The following is a 12,750-nucleotide window of genomic DNA, read 5'->3' on the forward strand; positions in this document are numbered from 1 at the left end:
GGTACCTCTTCAACAAGAGAGAGCAAGAACCAGGAGAAAGTGTCGATCAATATTGCACAGCACTGATGCGCCTTTCTGAACACTGTGGGTTCCTAACCCTAAGAGACAGCTTGATAAGAGACCGCCTCATCCTTGGAGTCAAGAATGATCGGTCACGCAAGAAACTTTTAGAGAAGAAAGATCTCACTTTGGATAACGCGTTGGATATCCTGCGAACACAAGAGCTAACTGATATACGCGCTTTAGACATGACAACTGAAGAAGCCAATGTGAATAGGGTAAAAGCCAAGAAAACGAAACCGCCTAAGACCCAGACTGAGGATACAACACCGCATAAACACACTTCAGGTAAGAAGCGGACTCCTCCGTGGAAGTCAAGAGGGAAAAGTTCTGGTAACCCCGACAATGTATACACACGAGAATGCAAGTTTTGTGGTACTGTTCACGAGATGAAAAAGTCAGCTTGTCCAGCAGTTGGCAAGAAATGCACCAAATGTGGCAGAGACGGACACTTTGCAAAAAAATGCCACTCTCGCTCTGTCAATCACGTACAAGATTGTGAAATCTACAGCCACAAACCCTCCCCCACATCAGCTTATGTAACGGCGTGCCTTAACAATAATGCCCAAGTACAACTTCAGATTGATACAGGTGCTTCATGTAATATTCTCCCCAAAAGTGCCTACATCCGGGCTACAGGAGACAAACAGTGTACAAACCTTGAACAGTCGTTTACAAGGCTCATCATGCACAACAAGACTGTAGTCTGGCCACTTGGTCAAATCCGCCTACTAACTGAACGGAAAGGAAGAAAATATGGAGTTCTTTATCACATTGTGAAGCAAGATTTGACACCCCTCCTCTGTCGAACGACGTGTGAAAAGATGAACCTGGTCAAAATCTTGGATGCTGACGTAAATGCGATTCACGACGAAAGAATTGACGTCTCGTCAAATGTTAGAAGTGATCCTATCCTATATGAATTTACCGATATCTTCACTGGAATTGGCTGCCTTGAAGGAACCTACTCCATTCAAGTGGACGAAGGTTTCCGCCCGGTGGTACATCCCCCTCGTAAAGTGCCAGTCCCACTTCGAGATACCCTCAAGTTAGAGCTGGATAACATGGTGAAGAGTGGTATCCTCGCCAAGGTAGTTGAACCGACATCATGGGTCTCTAGCCTTGTCATAGTGAAGAAATCTAACGGGAAAATACGAGTATGTCTGGATCCTCGAGATCTCAACCGCGCAGTGAAACGCTCGCATTATCCACTTCCAACTATTGAGGAAGTAGCAACTCGCCTTAGTGGTGCTAAAGTCTTTAGCGTGTTAGATGCCAAATGTGGATTCTGGCAGGTACAACTTGATGGAAAGAGTAGTTACTTGACAACCATGAACACACCTTTTGGTCGCTATCGATGGCTCAGAATGCCATTCGGAATAAACTCAGCCCCAGAAGTATGGCAACAACGAATGCACGAGCTAGTAGAAGGACTCGCAGGTGTTGAAGTCATCGCCGATGATTTCCTAGTTTGCGGTTTTGGAGACTCTAATGAAGCTGCAATTGCCAACCATGATCAGAATCTCAAGGCTTTCCTCAGTCGCGCAAGAGAAAGAAACCTCACTCTCAACAGCGAGAAGTTGAAACTTCGACAGTCACAAGTTCCTTTCATAGGACACCTCCTTACAGCGGAAGGTCTAAAACCTGACCCGTTAAAGGTACAAGCTATAGTGGACTATCCGGTGCCTACCAATCTCGCTGAACTCAGAACGTTTCTGGGAATGGTGCAGTATCTGGCGAAATTCTGCCAACATCTGTCTACAGCATCACAGCCCTTAAGACAGTTGGAAAAGAAGGAAATAGAATGGCATTGGCAACACCCCCAAGATAAAGCCTTTAAGGAGATAAAAGAGCTCATCACTAAAGCCCCAGTCCTACAGTACTTTGACGTGAGTAAGAATGTCACTATACAGTGCGATGCCTCACAGTATGGCATTGGCGCAACTCTACTTCAGGAAGGACAGCCAGTTCACTACGCCAACAGGGCACTGACGTCGACAGAGCAAAATTACGCACAGATTGAGAAGGAGCTCTTAGCTGTTGTATTCTCTTGTGAGCACTTCGAGCATTACATTTATGGCAAGCACGTCACAGTCGAAACAGATCACAAGCCACTGATTGCTATAGAGAAGAAGCCAATCAATACAGCTTCTAAGAGATTACAGCGTATGATGCTACGTCTTCAAAGATTTGACCTGAATCTCACTTACAAGCCAGGCAAAGAGATGTACATCGCTGACGCACTTTCTCGCGTTCTACCTAAGCAGTCAAAGGTACCAAATGCTAGCACCTCATCCTGCTATAAAGATCTAGAAACTGTCAACTTTGTTGAAGACTTATCGATATCAGAGTCGACACTTGCCAAGTTTCAAGTGGAAACGGCCAAGGATGAATCTTTACTAGCGTTGTCACAAGTCATACGCGCTGGCTGGCCTACAAAAACTTCCATGGTACCTACAAGCGCACAGCTTTTCTTCAAATACCGAGATGAAATGACGCTCCAAGATGGCCTAGTTTTCAAAGGAACGAAGATCGTTGTCCCAGAGAGCCTTCGCCGTGACATGATAGAGGAAACACACAAGTCCCATCAGGGACTCCAAGCATGCCTTCGAAGGGCCAGAGAGGTTTTCTTCTGGCCAGGAATGTCTGCACAACTCAAGAATCGTATTGATAAATGCTCTATATGCCAAAGTGTGAGACCTGAACAAGCCAGTGAACCTCTTCAGCCTCACCCAGTTCCTGACAGGCCATGGCAACGAGTTGGAACAGATTTGTTTACCTTCGAGAACCGAAACTACCTCGTATTAGTTGATTACTACAGCAACTTTATCGAGCTGGATCATCTTGCCGATACTACGTCCCAGACAGTCGTCCACAAGCTGAAGATGCATTTTTCGCGACATGGGGTACCCGATTACGTAGTTTCTGACAACGGTCCTCAGTACTCATCCTCAGAGTTCCGAAGATTTGCAGTAACGTGGAAGTTCACTCATATCACCACCTCACCACACTATCCACAAGCTAATGGGATGGCCGAAAGCGCAGTCAAAACCTGCAAGACTTTAATGAAGAAAGCTCTTCTGTCTCAATCCGATCCATATCTTGGTTTATTGGATCACCACAACACCCCCACTGCTGCGACAGGTATGTCTCCGTGCCAACGACTTTTTGGTCGCCGAACTAAGACACTTCTACCCTTCTCAGAGTCTTTACTCAAGACTGACCAAACAGTTAGTGATCTTCTCAAAAGGGATCGTGTCAAGCAAGCGAAACATTTCGACCAACATGCTAAACAACTCTCAGAACTCAAATCAGGTGACATAGTGCGCATGAAGATGCCTGGAGAAACAAAGTGGTCAAAAGCAGTTGTTTCTTCTAAAGTGGCATCTCGCAGTTACAAGGTTGAAGTCAATGGTAGATCCTACAGGCGTAATCGCAAGCAGTTGCGTTCTACCATGGAACCACTTCAAGAAACCCCCTTCAAAATGGACGAAGATGACCTGACCGTTCCAGACAATCTGCAGGAACAGGACCAACCCCCTCCAGCAAGTTCTCAAGTAGGAACATCCATGTCCCCTCCAAGATCTCAACTACCCCCAACACCTCAAACAGAGCTGAGTGCAAGACCACCTCACGAAGCTACTACAACTGAAATACGGACACGACATGGACGATTGATCAAGCCACCTAAAAAGTTTGACATTGAGTTATAGTTAAAAAAAAAAAAAAGAAAAATAGGAAAAAGGGAAAGATGTTATGATATGCAAAAAACCTTCCGGACATCAACGTTTGCTTTTTCTTTCTTATGTAACTCTCAACTGTTATGTAACTTTCTGGACTGGTTATGTAATCACTTCGGACTACTCACGTGTCAGTTCTCGGGTTACACGGAAAAAAAACATATTTTATAATAAGAGAGTCGCTATCGCGTTGTTGTTGTTTCGTTAGCTCTAAAGGTAACCTGCCTCTCAAGTGATTAAAGTTTGTGTTCAAAGAAGCTTACTGGACTCAGACTCACTATCTTGCTCTCCCGCGTCATAAAGGACAAAACTAGTGTAAGATGAGTGACAGTGTATTTCTCAAGTTATTTTTTGGAATGTGACAAAACGGAAGTGTCATAGTGTGATAAGGAGCAAACATATGATTACTTGATAGAATGCAAAAAATGCAGAATTGCATATATTTTCTCCTTTGTCAGCAGCATATGTTAGTGAAAAGTTCTTACAATTGTTAACTTCTAAACCATCTTCAATTTAGCCAAGATTGAACTGTTATCACGTTTGTCATAAAAGTATTCTGAGATCAATGTCATATGACCCATTCATGGATTTGACCTTTCAAATTAGCAAGCCATAGTTGACAGAAACACAAAGGTTGAGGATAAAAAGAAATTATTATATACAGTACTTCTTCTGTATCTTTTCGTTTCCTTTTCTCTCCAGCTGTTCAATCTATGCCGTGCTGGCAATTGAACACTTTCCTTCCCAAAATTGGGAAAGGCACACCAGTAAAAAACGAATTTTTGCTCATTAAATATCTCATGCATCTTCCCCCAGTATTTTGTGACTTCTGTCCGAGGAAGGAGGTGTAAGCATTAAATTAACCCGAATGATTCCACGATTGTGGTATCATCCAAGCCATGCCAGAGGACTTGAACTAGACAAACTGGTGAGAATGCACAATAACGATAGCAAAGCTTTGTAATGCTAAAGAGCTATATCAAATATATATAAATATATGTTCCCGAAACCTTTGACAGCTTTAAAGAAAGAAAACTTCGTCGTCAATCCTGTTTCAAATTCCGCAATAAGTTTAAGCGCCTCATCAACAGAATTTACGTATCCTAAATAATCTGCATGTCTACCATCAATGGTTCGCGACTTAAAATTCTCGCTATGCTGTTTCTGTTTGTTCCTCAAGAATCATGGGATTTACAGCTTCGGATGTTCGGCTACATCACTTGCGGATTTCCGAGAATCTTCGGTTATGTTTTGCAAGTCATTAAATATTCCATCTCAGTCCCTCTCGACCGAGGTGGTTTTGGTGGATGGAATCTAATGCTGACCGATGTTTGACGGGTTCTCACATGACGATAGTGTCAAAATCAAATTACCGCGTCAGACTTAATGTAAACATGGACATCGCTGACTCAATCTCATTTCATTTCAATTTTGGGAAAGGCTACAACTTCGCTTTTAGGCTGAGACAACACTTCTTCGATAAAGCGCGATTTTTTTTAAATGAACAGAGTAAATCCTGCGAAAGTTGGCTGAAGAGAGAAAGAGGTAGAAACTTGCGCTCGCCGTTCGTTATCATTTGAACGCTTTTTAGGTAAAACAAAATCCGTGAGATAACTTCTTTAAGTATTATTATTAAGTATGGAAAGGTTCTTAGCAGTTCATATTCACCTCAGATATCAAGAGCTTGTGACTCACAAGCGCGTTGTGCTTGTAGTGATCTCTATATGGGTGTTGATTGCATTATTATCTTCAGTAACATTTAAGGGGGCCGCGTAGTACTCGGGATGCTATTGGCTTAGTTATTGCAGTAGCTAGTTTCATTCTGACATTCGTGTTGTACATCAGGATGTATTTAACCGTTCGACGGCACAAGAATCAGATGCAGTCCATACAAATACGAGGTGAAGCTCAGTCTGATGAGATGAAAAACTTTGCTGGCCGCATTAAATCTGCAGTTGGTATATTCTACGTATAATTCTTATCGTTTTTATCACTTTTCGGAAGCGGAATACAACCCATGAAATAGAGCTGTTGATTGCTTTGAACACTGAAGGAATTTAACTCCGTGTTGGGAGTTTTTCTAAGTCGCTTGTAACATTTCTCTAACTCAAGCCAACCATCTTCAAGTCTCAAACCAATAATCGCCATTTTTGAAGAAACTGACCCAAGAACTCCTTTCGTCCACGCTTTCGGGGGGGGGGGAGGGGGAGGAAGGGGGGAAGTCTCTCACGATTTTCAAAAAAGATTAGCGTTGATTATTTTCAGTCAGTTTACCAATATGTTGGTTACTTGAATCATTTGTACTAGTAAAATAAAAAGCTTAAGAAATTTTTCTTGAGGAAGGTCGCAGGGTGACCGGTCGGTTATCGAGGCACATAGAGGTCTATTGTTGTAAATTTTCTGTGACTAAAGTTTTCCGCAAAAACGTGCAACTTTTAGAATGATGAATATAGGTGTTGAAGAAGTTTTGCCATTTTTTTTGTTTGCATCGGCCGACAGGCGCCGATCTCAGAAAACTTGATTAAGTGCACTTTGTTTTTAACTTGGTAACTAGGAGTGCTGTGTTGCTGCTTTGGCACCGTCTCTGTCTCCGTCTACAGCTCTTGTCCATCCTTAGTTAATATTACAAATTTGGTAAAAAATCCGATTACGGTACTCTCTTGGCGTATATTTCCCCTCAAGTATTGAGGCGATGTTCTCGTCCATTCAAAAGTGACTCAGTTCAACGTCTGGTTAGGGAGTATTGTTTTTGTGATAACATTCATAAACTTATGAAAATGCGAGTTTCATGGATTAACAGTTCTTATTTTCTACGGATACTTTTAGTTATAACTCCGCGGACGGCGGCAGGTGATTCAGGACTCTGCTGAGAAGGGAAAATTAAAGAATTTAATTCTAGGAAGGAGAGATTGCCACGTGCACGTCTCACTTACACGTTAGAAACGCGGTTAAAATTTCGTGTTAGTAAAATAGTTAAATATGTTAATTTCAGAAGAGTGTCTAAACTGGCGCCGTGGCGTCGCAACAATTTGTTTAAAATTTATTTTGAAAGATGATATTACATAAAAGTTTCGGGCTCCTACGTTTTCGACATCTATAGCCAACCTGTTTATTTCTAGATGCTCTTAACTACATACGTAATTTCATGTTTGTCAAACACAGTTTGTCATATCTTACTCAAACACTCGTTGCCCATATTTCGATATTGTTTCCGTCAAATTTCGTTAACAATAACAATAGCCTGGCTTACAATATCAATAATTCAACAACTTATTTGACGATGCAGTGAAGCATGCCTTCCTTATCAACGGAAGTTAAGTCCTTGTGGATCGGCCTGAATAATAAGCTACTAAGAATTACTAATTCCTCCTTTTGTCATGCAATATAATTTCCAGTTTTAGAGAAACAATCATTTGGTGGATCAATTGAAATTGAAATGGAACCTAACTCGCATTTTCTCGTTCAACATTTTGCCCCTAAATAACTCCCCTACATTTGACAGCACCTCAACCTCCTCGCCCTTTGTCTACGCATTCAGAATGGAAGTCGCTCACAGTAAAAAACTAGACTCTAATGCAACGCGTATGATTTTTGAAAATCTTTCATCAACCGTTTTTATCTAAAAAAGCAGCAGTATGGGTTCGCTAAATCATATCAACATCTAAGAAGCCTAAGCAAATTTATTGAGGAAGTCAACTTTTACAAATGATGTATTTAAAGTATGGGAGGAATTGTATATTTTTTTGTTTTCACTGTGGCCTCATCAAGTCTGCTGTGATCAGCACCTGAGGCGAAAGTTATTTAAAACTTAATATAACTAGGAATGCTGTTGCTGCCTTAACTCCGTTTTCGTCTATGTCTTTGGCCCTTTATATCATAATTATGGTGACAAGCACCATTGATTTCTTAGCGTATATTCCCTCCAGAAGTCTAGTAACGAAATTTTCATTGCAACTCCAAAGTGAGTCAGTTTAACGTCTGGTGAACGCGGGAGGTTTTTTTTTTTTTTTTTTTGCCATGAACTTATGGAAATTTGAGTTCTATATTATGACAGTTGTACTTTTCCAAGGACAGAAATAGACAGAAACAGCAGCTTTTGCACGAAATGGACAAAAGTGGCGGCTTTAATTTAACTTTTCAGCTATAAAACAAAAAAATTTCCCATTTCGGCGCAGGCTGAAATGGGAAATTGAGAGTTTATGGTATGAGTGGCAGCCTCGGTTCGCTTGGCCGCCAGTAACAGTTTCGTGATAATTAACAGTTTTAGTTAATTTCAAAAGAGTGAAAATGATTGTGCATAAGTAAGTTTAAAAAAAGCGTCCAATAAAAATTGTTTGAAAGTCGTTTTTACAGATGATATGACATTCAGCTTTGGGGCTCTAAGTGTGCGGCACCTTTATTCTCTATTTTGCACGTTGAATATTTATTTGTCGTGGTGTTAGTTTAAACTTTTCTCTTAAAAATCGCGTATGCCTCTCTATGGCATTTTAGATGAGAGTGGTCTGTATTTTTTTTTTGTGGCCTCGTTTAAGTCTCAATTCATATTTGTTGACAAAGTCCACGTTCAACTGCAAAACGGCTTGTTGTGCACAAAGTCTTATTGTATTCAGTGGTCATTCGCAACAACGAGGTCTATCTTTATTGAGCCATATTGGCCATTAGTTGGACAAGCTGAACTGTAGCATCGGCAGATATACTACTTGTTTCGCTTGAGATCATCACGATTGCAAATGGAAAAGAGGAAATTAAAGTGAATTCAGCCGTATCCGTTCGTGTCGAAAGAGGAAAACATTATCCCGCAAAGGGCAATACAACATTCTGTTTGTCTGAAGTTCCCATTTTTCATTTCATGTGGGAGTTGACATTATGAACGGTTTGTATTGCAACGAGTCTTCCCAACATTATCCCTCTATCGCCGATTTCAAAGATCTGCGGCCAACCATCATCACAAACTGTATCTTCAACAGTTTTCTAACTTACACCGCCATCATGTTCAACATTGTGACAATTTACGCGATACACAAAGCTGCGACAATTGCAAAACCCTTAAAGACGCTTCTTCTACACCTCGCCTTTTCCGATGTGGCCGTTGGTTTATTTGGTCAACCACTTTACATTTCACTTCTTATCAAGTGGTTACGAATGGAGAATCCAAGCTGTAACGCTTACTTAATATTAAGTATTTCTAGCGCTTTATTCTCACTTGCTTCGTCCTTAGGTGTTGTAGCTGTAAGTATGGAAAGGTTCTTAGCTGTTCATCTTCACCTCAGATACCAAGAGCTTGTGACTCACAAGCGTGTTGTTTATATGGTGATCTCTATGTGGGTGTACAGTACATTTGTTTCTTTAACAACATTGTGGGGGCTGCGTAGCACTCGAGATGCCATTGGTTTAGCTAGTGCAGCTATTGGCTTTATTCTCACGTTTATGTTCTATATCAAGATTTATCTAACTGTCCGAAGGCACAAGAATCAGATCCAGTCCATGCAAATACGACAGGAAGCTCAGTCAGATGAGATAAAAAAATTTGCTGCCCTCATTAAATCTACAATTAGTATTTTCTACGTAACTATCGTGCTTGCAATTTGTTATTTGCCTTTCCAAATTTGCTCGGCTGGTTTTAGAATCTATGGCTCGGGCATTGCTTTGAAAAAATTTAATCTTCTCTCTCTGACCCTCATCTTTCTTAATTCATCGCTGAACCCTGTCATCTATTGTTGGAAGATGAGACATGTTCGACGCGCTATCATAGACATACTTCGCAAGATGTCTTGGAGCAGAAATCAGTCATCCCGCCTAATGTACAATCAGTCTTCAAGGGTCGTTCCTGATAATCACTGAACACCTTTCTTTGACTGCGTGACAGATTTTATGACATTCGAGTTTCAGGCTTTTAAATGTACGGCATCATTAAAGTCTGTTTTATAATTACAAAACTAGTTAACATCTCTACCTTTTAAAATGTTGACTAAAGTCATACTTTTCAAAATGGTGTATACCTTTGTATGAAGTTAACAACAGTCGAGCATATTTTAAGACGAAGGTAGAGTCAGTGAACGGATCCACTCGTGTCAAATTTCCAAAAAATACATATACCGTAAACATTAGAATAACAATATGTAGCTATCTGAAGTTCCCAGTTTTAATTCAATTGGTAAGGAGCTCAAATCTTTGCAGTATTATCCCTCCGATGTCGATACCAGAGACCTACTTTCAACCATGATAGCCGACTTTATTTTTAACAGTTTTCTAACTTATACCGCCATCATATTGAACGTTGTGACAATCTACGCCGTGCACAAAGCTTCGACAACTGCAAAAGCAGTTGAACCTTTCCTTTTCTGATGTGGCTTGCGGTTTATTTGGTCAACCATTTTACACTTCACTTCTTGTTAAGTGGTTACAGATGGAGAATCTAAGGTGTAGTGCTCACCTGATACTGAGTATTTCTGGAGTTATATTTATAACTGCATCGCCGCGTGGGGGATGTGAAGCACTCATGATGCCATGGGCTTAGTTACTGCAGCTGTTGGCTTCATTCCCACATTAATTCATATTCCACATCAGAATATAACTAATTGTATATCGCATGCATATAATTTGTTATGCGCCTTTTCAAATTTGCTCGGCTGATCATCAGATTCTATGGCTTAAGTATCGCTCTGAAAAAACTTTTTCGCCTTTGAGAGACTCTGATCTTTCTTAGTTCATCTTTAAACCGGGTCATTTATTTTTGGAGGATGAGACACATTCGACGAGGCATCATAGACGTACTATGAAACTTGTTTCGCAAGAGACATCCATCCCGCTGTATTTACAATCGGTCGTCTAATGTTGTCCTTGCTAATAACTGAACCCTTGCGTGAGACTTACATGAACTGTGTGCAATTTGTTTTCAGTGGGTAAAAGGTGACAAACCCAAGATTATCTACCCGTAAGGTACAGAAGCCAAACAACGATGGTATACAACTTATTAACCGGGAAAGATGGATTTCAATGGAACCGTAATGCTAGATTTATTTTCGGTGGACAGTGAAATTGTTGTTGTTGATAAAAATAAAAGTAGAAGCAGGCATATCATTTTCTATATCAACTTTTAGATAAATTTTCGAAAGCAGAGTAGAACCAATCAAACAGGGTACTTGACTGCTCTGAACGAAGAAATAAACTCGGTGTAGAGCTCCTTAATCTCCTGCTCGTCTCACTTTGCTCCGCCGAATTGTTTGTCAAATTTGAGACAAGCGCAAAAATATAAGCTCCCTCTATGTGTTTGCACACTCTTTTTAAATTTCAGATGGTCGCGGAGGATAATAGTGCTTTTACTTCATTTTTCTGATGAAATCTTCCAAGTGAGACGAACTTTTAGTAACTAATGTTCTGCGCTGTTGATCAGTTATTGCAGTAGCTAGCTTCATTCTGAAATTCGTGTTGTACATCAGGATATATTCAAATGTTCGACGGCACAAGAATCAGATGCAGTCCATACAAATACGAGGTGAAGCTCAGTCTGATGAGATGAAAAACTTTGCCGCCCGCATTAAATCTGCAGTTGGTATATTCTACATATACCTCATGCATATAATTTGTTATCTGCCTTTTCAAATTTTCTGGGCTTGTATCAAATGCTATGGCTCAAGCATTGCTCCTGAAAAGACTTTTTCTTTTCTCACTGACTCTGATCTTTCTTAATTCATCTTTGAACCCTGTCATTTACTGTTGTAAATTAATAGATATTCAACAAGCGATCATAGACATACTACGGAACATGTCTCGGAGGAGACATCCATCTCGCGAAATTTGAAATCGCTCCTCAAGTGTTGTCCCTGCTAACAACTGAACTCCACTGTGCGTGACTTGCAAGAGCAGCATGTAGTATGTTCTCCGCACTGTAATCAGAGGAGGCAAAACCAAGATTTTTTACACATAAAATGCAGCAGTCAAACAACTTACAAATTAATCGGGAAAGAAAGAAACGTATATGAACAGTAAAGTTAAGTTAATTTTTCGATTTACAATGAAATTGTTTCTAATTGTTAAAAGTTGTAGTAGACATATTGCATTCTGCACAGACATTTTTATCACTTTTCGAAAGCGGACTCTTGTATGATACAACCCATGGAATAGAGCTGTTGATTGCTTTGAACACTGAAGGACCTTAACTCCGTGTTGGGAGTTTTTTTTTTAAATCCCTTGTTGCATTTCTCTGACTCAAGCCAAATTATCACAATGTTCAACATGATGGCAGTATGAGTCAAGTGTCGGTAGAGCTCGATTATTATTAACGTCAAGGAGAGGAAAAGACGATTTTGAAGAAAGAGTATGGCCAAAGGTAGAGATGTTAAAAATCCTGAAAGTTAAGTGTCATGCATATCATTGATCTGTCAAAATGAATTTCAAAGAGTTTTCATAACTTTCTATCAAATATAATTATATGTATTCTTATCAGATGCTCTTTTGAAATTGATTCAAAACGTTTCATTAAAACATCAACAAAAAAACAACATTACTGTTACTCGCATAAGTGAACCGAGACAATGACTCATTCCTTAAATTAAGTTCTCAAATTTTCCCATATCAGCAGAGGCCAGAATCACCTGTCGCGATCTGGGGAGTTAATATTAACTTCAACCGTCAAATGAAAGCCACCACTGTTGTCGCTTTCATACAAAGACTTGTTTTTGTCTGTTTCCGTCATAACACTCCTCATCTCATAAGTTCATGGCAATGATCTGTCAAATGATACTTATACGTATACTTTTTATATACTCTTTTGAAATTGAAACAAATTGTTTGATTAAAACAAACAAACAAAAAACAACAACATTTGTGTTACTCGCAGAAGCGAACCGAGACAATAACTCATTCCTTAAATTTAGTTCTCAAATTTTCCCGTCTCAGCAGAGGCCAGCCACCACTGTTGTCGCTTTCATACAAAGACTGTGATCTGTTT

At 40.1% G+C, this 12,750-nt stretch overlaps 1 protein-coding gene across 1 annotated transcript; it reads left to right on the forward strand.

Moving 5' to 3' along the window:
- Positions 1-6,951: 6,951 nt before the first annotated feature.
- Positions 6,952-10,873, forward strand: LOC113672806 (adenosine receptor A2a-like). Its single transcript, XM_089213390.1, has one exon. It carries the CDS (start codon positions 8,667-8,669, stop codon positions 9,639-9,641), a length of 975 nt encoding a protein of 324 aa, XP_089069516.1. The 5' UTR covers positions 6,952-8,666; the 3' UTR covers positions 9,642-10,873.
- Positions 10,874-12,750: the final 1,877 nt, after the last annotated feature.

The sequence above is a fragment of the Pocillopora damicornis genome, chromosome 7, assembly GCF_964200805.1.
Source record: "Pocillopora damicornis chromosome 7, jaPocDami1.2, whole genome shotgun sequence".
Lineage (NCBI taxonomy): Eukaryota > Metazoa > Cnidaria > Anthozoa > Scleractinia > Pocilloporidae > Pocillopora > Pocillopora damicornis.